The sequence below is a fragment of the Hoplias malabaricus genome, chromosome 1, assembly GCF_029633855.1.
Source record: "Hoplias malabaricus isolate fHopMal1 chromosome 1, fHopMal1.hap1, whole genome shotgun sequence".
Taxonomy (NCBI): domain Eukaryota; kingdom Metazoa; phylum Chordata; class Actinopteri; order Characiformes; family Erythrinidae; genus Hoplias; species Hoplias malabaricus.
Genome location: NC_089800.1, coordinates 80,347,001 through 80,366,494, shown reverse-complemented (window position 1 = coordinate 80,366,494; position 19,494 = coordinate 80,347,001). Strand labels below are relative to the sequence as shown.

The following is a 19,494-nucleotide window of genomic DNA, read 5'->3' as shown; positions in this document are numbered from 1 at the left end:
ACTAAACCCAAGGATTGGACTGCAGATGTGTCTTGGATGATCGGCCACGCTGGTGCTCTGAAGGAAATTGTGTATTGCCCAATTATTGCTGTAATCCTCTAATCTGCCTGACATGAGGATGGCCCTGATAAAACATCTGCACCTGTTAGATCCAGCCCACATGAGTCTGAGCACAAGGAATGAGCAAGCTGCCATCGATCAATCTCCCCTCTCCAGTCAACCGTACCCTCTGTCAGGGCTGATAAGGTCTACTCAGTGCAGACTGCTGTTTCGGCCTTAGCACAATTAAGCGATGTGTGTTTGCAGTGCACTGGTGTGATTGTGGTGGGATCGAGGGGTTGGTGGGGTTTGTTGAGGCCTTTGTCTGTCTTCTGGCTCTCGGACCAACAGACTCTAAACTCCACACACACCGCAGACTGGATCATTCCGTCATCTGCAGATGTTTGCGGGAGACAGCGTACAGTTGCATGCACACACACACACACACACACACACACACACAAACAGGCTGAGAGCGTTCTCAAACAGTGTGTGTGTTCACCAGATTTCTCTTGCAGACAGTGATGTCAACCTCTTGGAGAGCAGATAAGGCCCTGATTAGCTTTGTCTGTGTATGTGTGGCTGTGCGAATTTGACCGACTATTGGTGTGTGTGAGAGAGTTTAAGAGAAGTTGCTATGTGGGGAACGTCTGAAGGGATCTATTCACATATCTTGGAATCAAGGCTCCCCTTAAAAAGTCCAGTAGCAATGAAAATATCACAAAAAATAAATTGCTCGTAGTTGTTGAAGTCAAGCCTGGTTCTACACCTTCAACACATTAAAGTAACACCCCTGAGTTTCTTTGGGCAGCTGCTATGACCGTGGTATAGCCTGACGCTACCTGTAACTTAGGCTTGCTGCTTTCCAACAAATTTTTAATATGACACCATTTTAATTTTAGTGACTCTACACCACGCAACGCAGACGTCCAGCACCAACTCTCCATCTGTAAAATCTCCAGCTGCAGCAGAGATCACGTTTGTTTTTATCCGACTCACGACGGCAGCTAAAATTACGTCTTTTGATGACGGTCTTTTGAAGAGGTTCAAACGCTCCTTGGATCGGTGGCCGACGAAAGAATCCAGCGAGAGCTGGACGCTGCAACAAGGAAGGAACAAACTCTACTGATCTGTCTGAACTGATGACGGAACTGTGTTCAGTCCCAAACAACAACAACAACAACACGCCAATACACCATGAGTAAACACCGCTTAACGTTACCGCCGCCGTTGTTGTGATTTCCAAAGCGGATAATGGATATATTTCAGGGAGGGGTGGGCTATTGGAGTTGAAAACCAACCAGGGACCAAGCAGGGAGTAGAGTCCAATAAAGTAGATACCATGCAGTGGAAATGTGCAAAAAAGTTGAGTACTGTGGAAAAACAGCTTCTTTACTCATCATTCGCCCCCAGTGTGTGCCCCTAATGCTGTAAAATATAGGAGTTGTTTAATGTGCCTTTGCTGTTGTCAGCTGCTGCAGTAACCAGGCAACGAAATGTGAGGTCAACAGTTTCACGTTTTTCTCTGTGCTAGCTTTGTTAGCCGCATTTGCTATCTGTTTAATACCAAAGCTTAGCCTGTTTAGCCTTAGATTGTTTGCTCTTAAAAACAGCTTTCCACTTTTGTCGCACTGGCTGCACTGAGTCAGTTTATCGCAGAATCAGAGCATTTCTGAGGAGGGGTGGTGTTGTTATTTACGAGAGAATACACAAACACGCGAGCCCCTTTCTGTTCTGCTCTGGTGTGTCTATGTGCCGTCGACTCGGCATGTCATTAGCGATATTTTTAGGAGCCTGATTAGCTTTGTGCTCTGACACACACACACACACACACACACACACACACACACACCGTTCCACCTGTCAGCTTGCACACCCCAGTGCTGCCACACAGAGACCAGTCATTACGCTAATGTTTGCTCAGAGAGGCACTGTCTGACTAAAGGGGATGATTGGCACTTTATGTAATCCACTCCAAGCTTCATGGGAAGAACATTTAATACACCTTAGAAGACCATGTTGACCTCTCTGTGCTCCGCCCACATAAACATTCTTTCACAGGAAGTGTGGGATTAGCATGGATTAGCTTTTAAAAAACTTCTGAGGCTGAAAAAGCTAGGTCAGTCGTGTTGAGAAACTGTGGCACACATCTGAACAATATTTATTATGTATTCAGATGAAAATTTGCATTCCGTATAGTGATGTTAAATATAATCGAATATAAACTTACATTGGCGTTAACTCTGTCATGTGATTCCCTTAACAGCACAGTCTGGCACTTTGTGTGTGCGTGAGTAGGTATTTGCTCTTACTCACTTTATTCTGTTATCTTCACTCTCATATAAATGTAGATATGAGGCTTGTAAAAATGGATTAAGTATTCACACACGTTTATCAGCCTGAAATTTCTCCACAATAGGCTGCTATTTGCACCATTTAAAGAGAAAAAGCAACCAGAATTTGCGCTGTTTGCAGTCACTAAACTGTTTTTGTAATGTTTGATTAAGTAGTAAGAAAATACCACGCTGAAAATATTTCTAGATATAAGACAGGAATGCTAAAGCTTGTCCACCTACAGTAGCATCAATGAACAGAGTCTGGAGTGGTCAGTTTCATGCTTCTTAATTTGTTGTGAAGTGTGTTCTTATGGGGCTTGGTGGACGCTAACTACATAGCAGTCGTCTAAGCAGTAAGTGGTGGGATTAGCCCTGTATATGCCTTGCCTATTGTTACTCACAAGAGATGTGTGGAAATTGGAGAACAAAGGGACTCTCTCTCAGAGGAGACGGCTTGCTTTAAGACCCCTACACACAGACGCACACACACACACACACACACACAAACACATGCGCTTTTCAGATGCAAGGAGCTCAAGCAGTGGCCCAGGCTTCCTGGAGATGATTAACTTTAAACCACTGCATTGTGTTTGTGAGCTCATATGCGCAGAGTGGTTTGAGCAGCAATGTAAACAAGTCACATCATGGATGGCGTAGTGGGAAGTGTGTAGTCTCCAGCCGCTCTCCTTTCAGAGGGAACCAGGTGAGACTCAGCTCAATGTGAGGAGGAGGAGGAGGAGGAGGAAAAGGATATTAAGGCCCAGGTAGATTAGGAGTCACTGCAGGGCTGGCGGCACTAGGCTTGTGCTGTGAAGCCTGCTATGAGTGACAGGACGCTGTACACACTCCCCTTTCCTCTTTGCTCCCTCTGCACACACACCGCCTCTCAGAAGTTAGGGGAAAGAGATTTGAGACACTCTGGGGTCTGAGGGATGTTCTGGATGCCGCAGATCTTCCTAAACTTGTTTTAAACTGCACCTGATATTCATCTGTTTCATATGAAGGTGTTCAGTCTCAGCTCTCTGTTCACAGAGCCGTTTGTCCCAGAGCTGTGGACAGAGATCACTCGTCCTATATCTCTTTGTGAAAACACATCCTCACTCCTGAGTGACCACTGCTCAGTTTCACACAGGTTGGACACGTGACTCCGCCGGTTGCACACATTGAGAGGCAGATCTCAGACCTGTGTCTCCTTTGTTTATATTCCCAGCTCCCTTGTGGATTCGAGTCCCGCTCTGAGTGACTGTTCTCCCTGTGTCTGTGAGGAGTGTGGTGTGTTCTCCCTGTGTCTGCATGGGTTTCCTCCAGGTGACTGTCTGTGAGGAGTGTGGTGTGTTCTCCCTGTGTCTGCGTGGGTTTCCTCTGGGTGACTGTCTGTGAGGAGTGTGATGTGTTCTCCCTGTGTCTGCCTGGGTTTCCTCCGGGTGACTGTCTGTGAGAAGTGTGGTGTGTTCTCCCTGTGTCTGCGTGGGTTTCCTCCGGGTGACTGTCTGTGAAAAGTGTGGTGTGTTCTCCCTTTGTCTGCGTGGGTTTCCTCCGGGTGACTGTCTGTGAAGGGTGTGGTGTGTTCTCCCTGTGTCTGCGTGGGTTTCCTCCAGGTGACTGTCTGTGAGGAGTGTGGTGTGTTCTCCCTGTGTCTGCGTGGGTTTCCTCCGGGTGACTGTCTGTGAAAAGTGTGGTGTGTTCTCCCTGTGTCTGCGTGGGTTTCCTCCGGGTGACTGTCTGTGAAAAGTGTGGTGTGTTCTACCTGTGTCTGCGTGGGTTTCCTCCAGGTGACTGTCTGTGAGGAGTGTGGTGTGTTCTCCCTGTGTCCATGTGGGTTTCCTCTGAGTGACTGTCTGTGAGGAGTGTGGTGTGTTCTTCCTGTGTCTGAGTGGGTTTCCTCCGGGTGACTGTCTGTGAGGAGTGTGGCGTGTTCTTCTCGTGTCTGCGTGGGTTTCCTCCCGGTGACTGTCTGTGAGGAGTGTGACGTTTTCTCCCTGTGTCTGTGTGGGTTTCCTCCGGGTGACTGTCTGTGAGGAGTGTGACGTTTTCTCCCTGTGTCTGCGTGGGTTTCCTCCGGGTGACTGTCTGTGAGGAGTGTGACGTTTTCTCCCTGTGTCTGCGTGGGTTTCCTCCGGGTGACTGTCTGTGAGGAGTGTGACGTTTTCTCCCTGTGTCTGCGTGGGTTTCCTCCCGGTGACTGTCTGTGAGGAGTGTGATGTTTTCTCCCTGTGTCTGCGTGGGTTTCCTCCGGGTGACTGTCTGTGAGGAGTGTGGTGTGTTCTCCCTGTGTCTGCGTGGGTTTCCTCCGGGTGACTGTCTGTGAAAAGTGTGGTGTGTTCTACCTGTGTCTGCGTGGGTTTCCTCCAGGTGACTGTCTGTGAGGAGTGTGGTGTGTTCTCCCTGTGTCCATGTGGGTTTCCTCTGAGTGACTGTCTGTGAGGAGTGTGGTGTGTTCTTCCTGTGTCTGAGTGGGTTTCCTCCGGGTGACTGTCTGTGAGGAGTGTGGCGTGTTCTTCTCGTGTCTGCGTGGGTTTCCTCCCGGTGACTGTCTGTGAGGAGTGTGACGTTTTCTCCCTGTGTCTGTGTGGGTTTCCTCCGGGTGACTGTCTGTGAGGAGTGTGACGTTTTCTCCCTGTGTCTGCGTGGGTTTCCTCCGGGTGACTGTCTGTGAGGAGTGTGACGTTTTCTCCCTGTGTCTGTGTGGGTTTCCTCCGGGTGCTCCGGTTTCCTCCCACGCTCCAAAAGCACAGGTTGGTAGGTGGATTGGAGACTCAAAAGTGTCCGTAGGTGTGAGTGTGTGAGTGTGTGTCGCCCTGTGAAGGACTGGCGCCTCCTCCAGGGTTTGTTCCTGCCTTGCACCCAGTGATTCTGTGTAGGCTCTGGACCCACCGCCGCCCTGAACTAGATAAAGGCTACAAACAATGAATGAATAATTTTTAAATATGAATAATAAATGAAAAGAGCACAGGAAACATTTTGAAATTTCTCATAAAACCAGTCAGTTATCAGTTTATGCTTCTTATTTATTTATTGCTTTATGTATTGATTTATTTTGGAACAAGTTTCTTCCAGCTTAAACCTCTCAAATCCCACATTAGAGCTCAGACTTTGGGGGCCAAGGTTCTCCAAGAAAGTGTCCTGAATGTTAAAGAACTGAAAGTTTTACTCCTCAAAGCTGAGGGAGGCTTCTCTGGAGCTCAGAGTTAAAACAGTGTGGCTCTAGAGTGAAACTGAGGGACTTTTATCAGAGATCCAGGCTAATAAATGTGTATCCCTCCTCCTTTCTCTTAACTGAGGAGTTAAAAATAATGGCTGCTTTATTGTTTTATAACCTGGTGTTGTTTTCTGTCTCAGTCGAGTGGCCACTGAGTTCTCCCTGATAAAATTTTCCAAACATTGGCACAGGAGCGTTTTATAAAGTTTGTGTTGGTTTGCAGGTGTAGCTGGGCGAGGAGCACCTGCAGCTCCATGCGCGTTATCGCATTATTTAGTCTGTCGTGCAAGCAGCTGCAGCCAAAACAAGCATTCTGCAGCATAGGGGAGGGCCGCGAGGGAGGAGAGGAAAACACAGACACAGGAGCCCCCCTCCCTCCTCAGCCCTCAGGCCTGTTGGGAAAACGCTGCCTATTAGGAGCTGGGAACCGCAGTCACTTTAGTCCTGCAGCTTCGGGTTGTCCTTGTGATCCAGAATCTCACCCTTCTGCTCTGTTTGCACTTCGATGTGCTGTTAAGGAATTATGGGGGTGGATTCAGACTGAGAAATGCTTGCCTAAAGTTTGTGAAAGTGTGTGTGTGTGCACACTAGTCCTTGAATAAGCTATTTATACTTAAAAAAGGTAAGAACCATTAGTGCTTAGTTCCTGAATTGAAGACTAGGGTTAAGGCTTCTCTTATGTCACACAAATAGCTGCCCATTTATTAGAAAGTATATCTACTTTCTGCATTCGCTGCTCATTCTCTCAGCTCCACTGACCACAGAGGAGCACTCTGAGGTTCTACAATTACAGACTGCAGTCCACCTGTTGCTCTGCATACTTTGTAATCCCCCTTTCACCCTATTCTTCAGGACCCCCACAGAGCACGAATGATGTGGGCAGTGGATTGTTCTCAGCTGTGTGTGTGTTAGTGTGTGTTGTGCTGGTGCGAGTGGATCAGACACAGCAGTGCAGCTAGAGTTTAAACCTCTCAGTGCCTGAATGTGTCCACCAGCTGTGTAATGTATAATGTATTCAGCCATGTATTGTATGTATGACTTCATGTCAAGTGTTGGTGTAAAAATGTGTGTGTAGGAGAGGGAGGGAGGGAGGCAGGGGTGGGGGGCAGGATTTATAGGCTTAGTTTACAAATTCTTTTTTGGACTCTAAGCCTTGGACCCTTTAGCTCCAGTTTGATTTCGCTTCCCCTTCATATCCCAGGTTGAAATTAGCCTATTATGTAAATACGTTATGAGTGATATTATGTAAATCTGCTGTTGAGTGAACGTTGGCGGTTCCAGGTTGTAAATCTGTGTTGTTTTGGAGGTTATGCTGCGTATGTGTGTGTGTGTTCTCAGCTCAGGAACCGTGGGGTTGAGATTGGGGTCTGCTTTAATCTGCAGAGAGAGAGAAAAAGAGAGAGAGTTTCAGAGAAGGGTCAACACACAGAAGCCACCGTATCAACAGAGCATGCTTCCTCCCGCTTCAGATATGCTGTGTCTGAAGATAAGCAGGCGGTGTGTGTGTCTGTGTTTGTGTCTGTATTTGAGGCTGCGTTTGTGTGTGTGACGTTGCAGGCGCTCATGTGAAAACCAGCTTAATAACCATTGACATATTGGCTTTGCCTCTCCTACATTCATTCCACCCAGGCAAACATGCAAACTGGTGAGGGACCCGGCTGCTGTATTGGATGCGTATGGCTCTCTGGGCTCTTCTCAAGACTCTTGAGACCTCTTGGGTGCTCAGGCGGATCTGGAGGGGCCACTTTCCAGCCTCTGACCCTCAGGCCCCTTAGGGAAATGGAGCAGAAGCAGTGACCATGAACATGCCTGTCAGTAGGAAAATAGGAGCCCGTATCTTGGCAGATTCAAAATAAAGGCGTTTTAAAGAAAGTGTTTTAGGTTGAGAGTGACTTCATTGGAATGGGGTTCGGTGCTCATCCACTGTGCTTACAGTTTATCATTTAATCCACTGCAGTGTCTTGCTCAGAAAAGAGCTACTGTTTTCACACAAGTCTCTGATTTATGTTTTTTACCTGCTGTTGACCTCAGGAACACTGAACGCTAATGAGGTTTCACATTAACAGCTCACTCTGTAACTCAGCTCACACACACACACATACGCACAAACTCAGGGCGATTCCTAGCCAGTCCAATGAAACCACGAGAACACACACAATCTCTAATTAATCAGCAAATAACTCTCTGAACACACTGCAGTGTAATATCTAATGTAATCAGAGTCAGCTCCACTGGAGATCACATTTCAGTCTGTCGTTAAATCTAACATTTTGTCAAATTAAAGTCTAATTATCATAACAATTAATAACATAAATACAAATACATTGCAATAAACATGTATCTAAGATCTGTTTACACAGTATTGGAAAATATTGGAATATAAACAAAGGGAACATCATTTATTTACCTTTTAATGCATTTGTGTAATGCAAAGGAAGGAATATGCAGCGTTAGGAGTCTTTCCCAAGGTCAGCTGTGTGGAGGTCAGTGGTGTTACCCCACTGTGTTATCAGCCACTCATTCTAGCGTTCTCGTTTTGTCATGCTGCAGTTTGTCTATGTGTAAAACATCTTTTCTTTTGTTTATTGGAATTGATCTCTCTCCTGAAATCGGGCCTCAAGATCTATAGCTGAAAATTAGCCAGCTGGCTAACACTGGCATTTACCTTTGGGCTGGTAAGTGTGTATTAATGTGACACATGAATAATAAAAAAAAAGAAGATTCTGCCCAGAAGAGACAAATTTAAACACAGTTGGAGTGAATTACTTTAAATGTAGTAAGGCACATAGTAGATTTATTCTCTCTGGCAGTAGATTAGACTCTGGAGCGGATGCGTGAACTGTGAAGATACTGATCAGCCGTAAGAGGATAGAGTTAGATTACAAAGCAAGGTTTACTGAGACTAGAAATCGTCACCTGCGGCACTGCGGTTAAATTGCTGTCCGTGGCTCTCTTTACCAAACACCAGTGAAGCGAAGCTGCAGAGAGAAATGCTTTTCTCTCGCTCTCTTTTTTTTTTTTTACACCCACGTGCTCCTGGCCATTCATGGAAGATCAGCGGTGCCAAATGCTGTGACTGCACCGACTGGCGCTGGAGTTGATTACAGAGGTGTTTATCAAGGTGTTTCTGTGCTGAATTTAATCAAGGCAGGCAGACTCCATCGCCAGGATTGGGCGGCTTGTTTTGGACCCCCGCCTTCAGGCGACACAGTGGGCTGCTTATGGGATTACGGCTGAGTGGCTCCGAGAGACTTCAGTCAGCAGCATCCATCTCCTGTGCTCAGCTGGAATCCTGCAGGTGCTGATGGTAAATTTAGGAACGTAGGGTGTTTCTGCGGATATTTTTCCGCGGTGCAGTGGTACAGGTCTCAGTTTTCAGGGACGTAAGGTGCAATATTAAATAAAATCAGTTTTAGATAAAGTTGCTCCTCGGTCAACACCTCATTCATGTTTGAAGATCCTTTTTCTGAGGTGTATTTGGTGAAGTTATTGTTGCAGTCTTGTTTTGCAGACTTGTTTGCTACAGAATGTGAATTGAAGGAGCACTAGGCACGGTGGCGCAGCAGGTAGTGTCGCAGTCACACAGCTCCAGGGACCTGGAGGTTGTGGGTTCGATTCCCGCTCCGGGTGACTGTCTGTGAGGAGGAGGAGGTGTGTTCTCCCCGTGTGAGTGAATGTGTGTCTGTGTTGCCCTGTGAAGGACTGGCGCCCCCTCCAGGGTGTATTCCTGCCTTGCGCCCAATGATTCTGGGTAGGCTCTGGACCCCCTGCGAACCTGAATTGGATAAGGGTTACAGATAATGAATGAATGTACTGAAATCAAGGAAATGGTGTTTTTCTACCTCCAAAAGTTACATAGTGCTGTGAACAGAGGCTCTGTTCTCCCTACAACAGGTTATGATTTTGAAGCTGTAATTTTACTCCCCCAGGCCAAACATATGTTTAATGTAAATGTAAAGTATTAATATAAATGTATACGTGTGTAACGGCTTGTAAGGGTTTAAATGTCTTTTAGCTATGGGAATAATGTCTCATTGTTTACCAGACTCTGTATCCCCGCATAGCTTTTGCATACTTTGAATGCATGTAGATACCTGTGGAATGTAGGGGGAAGTTTGTTTTGCAAAGCTCGGGCTACAGAGAGCCATAATGTCCTTGACAAAAGAAATTCAGACAGCTATTCTTCCTCGGCCCGAGCCTTTACTGGATTACCGCTCTGAGGAAGCTGCTGTTTGTTCCCTTCGCAGGAAGCCCAGGCTGTAGTGCCAGAGGATTCCAAGGCAGAGACTTTTTACATAAAACTGTGGAGCAATTTGCTTTGGGTGTATAATCCTTTGTGATTGAGGAAGTTCAGAAGGCAGGCAGACACTTTTGTCCAAAGAACAGTAGAAAGGCTTAGGAATCTGAGCATGACACACTTGGCATGTTTGTTCAGTGAGCTGCTCGTGGTAAAAACACGCCTAAGCCGTAGCACAGGGTCTGGGAGAACTGTTTCTGCGTCACAGGTGAAGTCATGCCCTTCAGAAACAGGGCTGTGTCTATAGGAGCAGTGGGGCCAAACACCCCACTGCCCTGCGTCCGCTTTACTGTTTTATTTAATGGTGGAGAGGCCTGGCACGCTGTCTGAATCCTGCATTCGGAGAAATCTCTGCTTATTAAGTCTAGCTTTTTCCACAGTTACAATGCACTGGTGCAGTAGGTCAGTCATGTCTCTTCAGGACAACTCCGTGTTCCAGACCCTGGGCTGCAGCCTGAGAAGGACAGGTCCTCAGTAGGACAGTGTTCCTCTGAAGGAACTGAATTTAATCCGCTGACATTGAGTTAATGTTGTCTGTTCTCAAGCTCAGCTTTTCAGTTCTGCTGTTCAATGTATGATTAGTATTATTTTAATAATTGTCTTAATTGAACTGCACTTTATAGTATATTATTATTATTATTATTATTATTATTATCAAAACACCAAATACATAAAACGGTGAAAACGAGAACAGAGAAGAAAGAGAACTGAGTGAAAACGGCTAAATACCAGAGCTTCTGCTCCTCGCTCCTCACTGCTGTGAGCTCAGGGTCGGGGTGAACAGCGAGCGGCTCATTATCATTTAAAGGAACAGGCGCTGAAAGCAGGCGTTCTGAACAGGGCTGTTTAGACAGGGGGAGAACACTGTTGTATTTTAATCATTCTTTCTGTTTGTGTTCTTGAGTATTCGAATGTGACTTTGGCAGTGGAAGATGACGTAGAGCGAGAACGTAAGAACACAGACGACCACATATTGAGAAACAGCCTGTATGAAACACTCAGGAACTGTGCTACGCTCTGTCCAGCTCCAAGGGCAGTTCCCTCAAGTGTCCTCAGTGGACTAACGCTGGACCGAGGAGCTGCATGGCAGAAAATGACTGTCTTGTTTATAAATAACTACACCCATGAGGCTGGGAAATCAAGCCATGAACATCTGGAGTGTTTGGGATGCCTACATTGCCACCACTAGTGCTCACCTTACTAATTACCCAGCATTCCCCTGACCCTTCAGCACACTCTGGCCATGCTGGACTGCTCACACGGCTGAAGGCATCACGTTGTGTTTATCATTAAACTGTGATTTGTTTATTTGTCTATTCGAAGAATATCCTGGGCGGACGCTGTTCCAGATGTTTGTTACTTTTGGGAATTTTTATTGGGCAATGAGAGTGAACACAAAAGTGAGTTGCCTTTTTATGAAGCACCTGCCTTCTGCCTACACTGACGAAATAGAATATAATTAAATACATACATTGAAATTATATCATTTCATTGTGTTTAGTCATTTGTATAAACCCGCTTAAAACATTTTTTTGTGGAAGGTATTATTATTGTAGATCAGAATTCAAACATTCTCCTGCTCTTTTGTCGTTTTATGGTAATTAGTGTATCATTCGATGATTCATCCATTCATTCATCCACTGTCTGTAACCCTTACCCAGTTCAGGGTCGCAGTAGGTCTGGAGCCTACCAGGAATCACTGGGTGCAAGGCAGGAGCACACCCTGGAGGGGGCGCCACTCTCACAGGGTGACACACACTCACACATTCACTCACACACTCACACCTACGGACACTTTTGAGTCTCCAATCCACCTACCAACGTGTGTTTTTGGAGCGTGAAATGAAACCGGAGCACCCGGAGGAAATCCACGCAGACACAGGGAGAACACACCACACTCCTCACAGACGGTCACTCGGAGGAAACCTACGCAGACACAGGGAGAACACACCACACTCCTCACTCCTCACCCGGAGCAGGACTGGAACTCACAACCTCTAGGGCCCTGGAGCTGTGACAGAGACACTACCTGCTGCTCCACCCCGGTGGTATATTAAAGTATTATTACTCTAGGTTCCTGATCACTAGTAAAAATATCCACTGAAAGTGTAGATGCAAGGTAGGCGTCGTTAATGAACCTTTAACACTTTTGATTGTTTAGAGTATCACAGCAGTCTGTGCTGCTTTCATGGGGTGTGTATGGCAGCTGTGTGCATTAACTCACCTATAATTGTTCTGTTAGTGTAAACTGCCCCTGATATTCACGGTATCAGATTATAGCCTCACGCTGAATGCTGTACTGACACACAGCAGTGTGATTAACCTGTTGTGTGCATTGCAAAATGGAAACTCTTGGATTAAATCATTCATAACAGCTGTCGGATTAATAACAGCATAGCGCTGACAACGTGTCATTCTTGTCTGACTGTCGCGGCCAATTATGAAGGCTTAGAGCAGGTCCTTGTCGATACTTATCACCAGTCGCGGTGCTGAGCTCCCGTCGGCCTGGATCCATGGCTTATTTTATTTCAAGGCACATAATCACTGCGTGTTTTGTTCTCACATGAGCATCAAATACTGGAAAGCGTGTTATTTTCTAATTCGCCGAATTGAGTAGTTAGGCCTGTAAATAGTGCAGAAGATAGCTTTCATTTATAGCAGTTGTCAGAAGGGTGGGATTTGGAGAGAGAGAGAGAGAATGTGAGACAGAGAGAGAAGCAAACAGATGGAACAGAACAAGCTTTGATTACAGAACTCAGCAAATCCATACAGCCATCCCTGAGCCCTCCTGGCGTAACCAGCCCAGTGCCTCTCTTCGTCTAATTCACTGAACCTCTGCTAATTGACCAAACAAGTCTCTGAGATTGTGATGCGCTGATGACAGACAGCGTGGAGTGTCTCCTTCGTATGATGCACTCAGGGATTTTACGTGGACGTTTGTCAGGAAACCACTCATTTCCAACCTGTCACAAGGCTTTCAGAGTGAGAAAAAAATATACACAAATCGTGCAGGAGAGAGGGCGGCCTCGTGGCTGTACAGAGGTGGAGGATTTCTGATGCGGAGGATGTTTTCAAGGACGTCAGCGCCATCCATCACTAACGTGAGAAACAGAGGGAAATGAGCCGATGAGGTATTTTGTTTATAAGCCGTAATGCATTTCCAGGAGCTCCGTGAGAGTCGCAAAGCCGGTTTTACTCTGTAATGGTGGTGAAATTGTTTGGGTGTGACGTTTAAGGAGATAATGGCTTTTTCGAGCGTGAGTGTGCGGCTCTCCAGTTCAGACAGCGTAGCACACCGGCTGAAAGGTGAATTCTGCACCTAGCGTTGCCATGGCGACCAGCAGGGACAGTCTCTATGGTGTGAAAGTCGGCTTCGAAGCGGCGTCGGACACGAGCTGTGAGGGGAGGGCCCCTGTGTACCCTCCTCTGTTTGTGCTCCTCTCTCTCTTCTCTGTAGGCCATTTGGGTTCGCCCTCTGAGGCGTTTATACGTCTACAATAGTATAAACATGTAATGGCCCATGTGTGTTTTTCAGAATCAAAGCCGGCCTGTATCTTCGGCGGGGTGGAGTACCGTGATGGAGACATGTTCCGGATGGACGCCTGCCGTTTCTGCCGCTGTCAGGGTGGCGTGTCTGTGTGCTTCACGGCGCAGTGTGGAGTCCTCCACTGCGAACGCCACTACGTTCCTGAGGGAGAGTGCTGCCCCATCTGTGAAGGTGACCACATGCACACATCAAAAGCTCTGTCACAGTGACCAAAGCAGTCTCTCATCTTTATCTTGTGTGATTAGAAACGAATCAAAGCTGCTGGGCAGCGGGTAGCATGACCCTCCCTATGCAATGCTAATAAGCTTCTGTTATCTTTCCACGTGTAATGTACTGGCGAATTATAAACAGCTGAGGTTCATAGGGAACTGATAAGGAGTCAGACACATTAGTGGTGCACCACAAAGAGACAAAACCTGAGCACATCACAGGATAGAAATGTTACACTCATGTGCAGCTGCTCCAGAATGTCCCCTTCTGGTAGCCATACGTTACCAAGGACGTTTAATTAGCCGTTTTTGTAGCTGAATGTATCAATCAGTGAAACTTCTCAGACAAAACCTTGAATAAAATTGATGTTTATAATAACATTTATAAAACACTACATGAAAGCCAGACAGAATAAATAGCTTTGCACTAGGTGCATCTTACACAAAGACATAGACTTGTACACGTAGGTATTTAATGGACGGCAGAAATGTACACAGAATGAAGTAGGTATCATTACAAATAGCTCCATTTAAAAAAGTTATACACTTCTTTCCTGCCTTTGCACCCATCTGTAGCGTGAATATTTTACTGTCTTAAATCCTCAGTGCTTCCAAATACAGTATGATCAAAGTAACCCAGCGCAGCGTCTACCCACTTTATCAGCATCGACGTAAAAGCTGTCAAAACAGACCCTGAACCAGTTGCTCAATAAGTGCTCAGAAGCCTTTGTGTAATGATATTTCACGCAAGCCACGGGTGCTATGAATGAATGAATGCATAAGTGATAGCTCCAATTCTGCAGAGCTTTTCTAGACCCCAGAGCACTTTGCATTCTCTGTGACATTATGGAATCGCATCAACCACCGTAGACATGCAGCATGCACCGGGACGATGTGATAATACGCTCAACACACGTCCGATATTAGGTGGAGAGGAGGCGAGAGGAGTCACTCAGCCGGTTTATCAAAGACAGGGACGTTCAGGGGTCACACCCCGACTCTGTTCCAGTCTTTAAAGACTGCAGAGAGAAGAACAGCGCTGTTCATTCAGTACAGTGTCCCTGTCACTGCGACCAGGCATTGGGATCCACACAGACCACAGGAGCAGCGCCCCCTGTTGGCCCACCCAAGATTTTGGAGGAGGTCTTCCAATGAAATACTGGCCTGCTTCAGTGGACCTGCATGTTCTGGTCCTGGTTTGCAGCCGCTCAGAATCAAAATGGAATGGTGTGGCTTTAAGTTTTATCACAAATTGCCTGGAAATAATTCTTTTATTAGCAGGTCCCACAAACCCAGCTGCAGTCAGGAGTTGTAATGAACAGGTCGACCCAAGGGCTTTTGTGCTTCTCCTATTTATTGTCTGGCTCAAATTGATTCAGATGGCGATTATTTTTCCAAGAAAAAGTGCTAATAAACACGTTCACAACCGGATAGAAGCGACTGGAGCAATTAAACAGCAGCGGGAGTTTTTCAAAATGAAGTGCGTTAAGAACTGCATTAAAAAGTGAGCGTGAGGGAGGACGAGGACAGCCGGACTTGGCAGCGGCACATGATGAATTTTTTGCATACTTTTCACTCTCCAATTAAGCAGGCGTCGCGGGTTAATTAGTTCAGGGAACGGCTTGTTGTTTTACTTTGTTGACGGCCAGTAATAGCGTGCCTGGGAGCATGTAATTTCGATTGCTCTGCGCCTCTCCTGGGTGGACACCACATTACTGTTTTCTATTAACTCGCTACCTTTGCCTGCTGATATTAGACTTATCAGATTGTGTTCATGTGGAGATGAGTTCTCCTAATGATTCTGCTGCGCTCTGCTTAATTAAGATGAAGTTACCGTTACATCCGCCCCCACCCAATATTTGCTCAGCGAATTTCCCTGCCGTGATTTTTTACAAGCGAGCAACACGTCAGTGCTGATAAAGTTGTGTTTTTATATTTGTAAAGAGCCGTAGAAGGTCTAACAGAGCGGATAAATCCTGTGTTCTGCTCCACGTGGGTCTCTGAGTGCTTTTTATGATCGTACAGATATTTATTGTGGGCTGTTTCTGCATCTGTTTGCATTTGCCACCTCTTAGAGCTCGTACTTTTACATGATTTGAACCGCAGTTGTATATTAAACCTTGCCACAGAGCATGGGGTGCGTGCCGGCAATGGCAAGGCTGGCTCGTAAGAGAAAGATGCAATGCCGTAGATCAAAACCTGCACTAAAGGCTGAGTTGTGAAGTCAGTTTTCGAGCCACTCACTTCTCTCTGGCTGTGACCTAGACCAGACACTCTGTAATTGTCAGTGCTGGAGTTGAGTGGTGAATAGTGAGTGTATTACAGTGAGTAGTGCTTTATTGAATGTTTTTATTGATGATGTTTACGTGTCCCTACATATCAAACTTCAACTTATGAATGTATAATGAATGTTCCTTTCACCAACTCTTTCTCTCTCTCTCTCTCTCTCTCTGTACAGATCCCATCTTCCCCGCTCTGAGCTTTGCCGGCTGTTATGTGAGTGGTCAGATCCTGGCTCATGGGGACCACTGGCGTGAGGACGACTGTACGTTCTGTCAGTGTGTGAGCGGAGAGGCCCGCTGTGTGGCGGCTGCCTGTGGCCATAGCTGCCTGAACCCTGTCACCGTGCCCGGAGAGTGCTGCCCTGTGTGTGAGGGTAAGAGCAGGGCCTGTGTGGAGAGCTTTAGCACAGATGCTTTAATCTGTTGTGTAGTTCTTAGGCTCTAATCTAGCTCTCACTGTTCAGGCAATGAGAAACCTTTTTACAGTTTACTGGAATAAAGCAGTGACTGGGTGAGTGTGTGAGGTTGTCCACAGGAGTGAGTGTGTGTGTGACTGGGTGAGTGTGTGAATCTGCCTATAGGTGTGAGTGTGTGAGTGACAGGATGAGTGTGTGAGGTTGTCCACAGGTTTGAGTGTGTGAGTGACTGGGTGAGTGTGAGGTTGTCCACAGGTGTGTGTGTGTGAGTGACTGGGTGAGGGTGTGAGGTTGTCCACAGGTGTGAGTGCGTGGGTGACTGGGTGAGTGTGTGAAACTGTCCACAGGTGTGTGTGTGTGTGTGTGTGTGTGTGTGTGTGTGTGTGTGTGTGTGTGTGTGTGTGTGAGTGAATGTGTGGTGCCCTGTGCTTAGAACACATAGGTAGAACAAGTTTTATTCAATAATAAGAATTATAAATGTATTTTGTAATAATAATAATAATATATATTTTTTATAGTTTATTGCTATTTTATTAGGAATGCCTGGAGCTGATATTTCATGGCCGTAGCCCGACTGTTTGTATCAGTATTGGAGGGCGTACCTGAAAAAATGACGAGTCTGTAGTTAAAGTATCACCGTACCTCATTAATATTTTTGCTGTCACAGTGTCAGACTACTGTGGGAGCTACACATGGGAGTGCTCTCACACTGCGGTGGTCTTGCCTCGCTGAGCGGGGGCCGAGGGCGAGAGCTTTGCGTTGTCTTGCTGCAGATGGAGAGCTTTGATTAAGCAGACTGTGATATGGATTTTCACTCAGACAGTTGGGAATGTGTTTTGAGTGTGTGTTATTATTTTAAAGTGTGGGTAAGCGAAGTTCAGGTAGACTGCTCCTAGGCATAACACACACACACACACACACGCATGCGAGTAGAGGCCGCTGCTGGATGAGTGGCGGTTATGTCAGAAGATGAATGTCTTGCGGGATTGGCTGAGGCCAGCGAAACGGAGGCATCTTCTCTCAGCTCAAGCTGGAGGATATAGATTGGATATCAGCTCTGTGTGCCATCAGGATTCTCAGCAGCTCCTCTCCACGCAGTGACTCTGAGGTTTAGGTGGATGTTCTGCAGGAACAGAACACTGTCTGCTCCCCATCTTTATTCCTTCTCATTTTCGGCTTCTGGTTTTTTGGGGACAGCATGCTCTGCGCATTTATATCTGGGCTCATTACTCACTTTACCCATTTTGTCAGTTAATTATCTGTCCTAGCAGGGTCTAGTGTGATGCTCTAAGATGATCATAACCAAATTTGGGGTTCAGAGTCTGTAGGAACATGGACTTCTTTGGTTGGGAACAAACTGAGCACTGTTGCTGCTGTATAAATGTCTGTGGGCAGGTGTAATGGGGTTGCTGTCTGTCTACTCCGCTCTCTTCTCCCACGGCCTGCTTCCAATTAAACATCTACTCCATCGCAGCAGCGGCGGCCTCACTGCAGATCAATACATCAGCACGAGGAGAAAAATAAAGCTGGAAAATGAATATTGAATATGACACTGCGCTGACCACGTCAGACTGATTGCTGTCCGCTCATAACCTTCCCTCGTAATCAGGATGCAATGGGTCCAATTAGAGCACCGAATGGCCTCAGGTCATCTGACCAGGGCGGCTTTGCTGAGAATTTGTGGCTGGAAGAAGGGATGGAAGGGCAAGAGAGGAGAGGGGGATGAATGAAAGAAGGCAGCAGCATGCCCTCAGGCTTCCTCTCTCTTATGTACATGGGCAGATTTTTCTTTTACTCTCTCTCTCCCTATCTCTCTTTCTCTCTCTCTCTCTCTCTCTCACTTTCCTCTCTCTCTCTCTCTCTCTCTCTCTCTCTCTCTCTCCCTATCTCTCTTTCTCTCTCTCTCTCTCTCTCACTCTCCTCTCTCTATCTCTCTCTCTCTCTCTCTCTCTCTCTCTCTCTCTCTCTCTCTCTTTCACACTGTGTTTTCAATGAATCTTTTATGTGTCTGTCTGTCTATGAAGCAATTAGTGGTGTGAGTCCAGCCGACTGTGCAGCACATAAGCACATAGACTTTATGCATGTTCTTTCTCTCTCTCTCTCTCTCTCTCTCTCTCTCTCTCTCTCTCTCTCTCTCTCTCTCTCTCTCTCTCTCTCTCACTCTCTCTCTCTTTCACTCTCTCTCACACACACACACACACACAGTCAGCTGTGAAGAGCCAGACTCTCAGGCAGGAGGAGCCCCACTGCTCCATAGAACATTCCATACATACTCTATTAGAACAGCATTCTAATTCAGTACATCATTCTCTGTCTCTCCCTCTCCCTCTCTCTCTCTTTCTCTCGCTCTCCCATTTCTCTCCCCTCCTCCCACTCTCTTCTCTCTCTATTTCTCTGTTCTCTCACTCTCTCCTTCTCAGGTTCACTCATTTAACTAGCTTTTTCTCACTCTCTCTCTCTCTCTCTCTCTTTCTCATTCTCTCTCTCTCTCTCTCTCTCTCTCTCTCTCTCTCTCTCTCTTGTTGCTGATATCTACTGTCTGCTTTGGATCAAAGGGAATGTGTCCGGCTGCTGCTCATCACTCTACGCTGAGGAAGCTTAGGGAAATCCATGGTGCTTTTATACTTTTCCACTCGCCTCGCTCCAGACCCCCCCTCCCACCCCCACCCCCACCCTCCAGCTCAGTAATTGATATGAACCACCCTGTATTTCACTGTAAGACAATGTGTATTTGGGTATCTCCTCTAGCGCGGCTGTGTGCTAAAGACAGCAGTTTAAATAATGATAGCCCTCACTGCATTTAAATAGTATGTTCGTTCCTCAGGGCTCAGCCCCCTCTCGCTGTGCGCTCTCCTTCTGGGAAAGCTTTCTTACGGAGAGAAGGGGCTATTGATTTGCAGGGCGTTTGCTGTATTATGTTACCTGTATATTGAATGCAGCGTGCTACACTGTGCCCTTCTGACCTTGCTGGGTTTTTTATTTTCTTTCAGCCAGCGCCACTGCCAGCTCAGAGCATTCATTGTGATTCCAGAACAGAAAGTGGAGGACGACTGAGGGGAAGGAGGAGGGAATGCAGGGTTTTGCTCTAAGCTCCTGCATATACAGGCCTGCCATTTGTGGCCCCATTATTGCACGGGGTGGGAGGGAATAAAACGGGGCCCTAACGGTG

General features: G+C 46.6%; 1 protein-coding gene across 1 annotated transcript in view; it reads left to right on the top strand.

Annotated features, from left to right (window-relative positions):
- Positions 1-19,494, top strand: part of crim1 (cysteine rich transmembrane BMP regulator 1 (chordin-like)) — a 102,699-nt gene that overhangs the window by 57,688 nt on the left and 25,517 nt on the right. The window contains exons 6-7 of the mRNA XM_066674813.1: positions 13,407-13,589; positions 16,086-16,283. Of these exons, the coding sequence (XP_066530910.1) occupies positions 13,407-13,589; positions 16,086-16,283 (381 nt within the window). The remainder of the gene's footprint in view (positions 1-13,406; positions 13,590-16,085; positions 16,284-19,494) is intronic.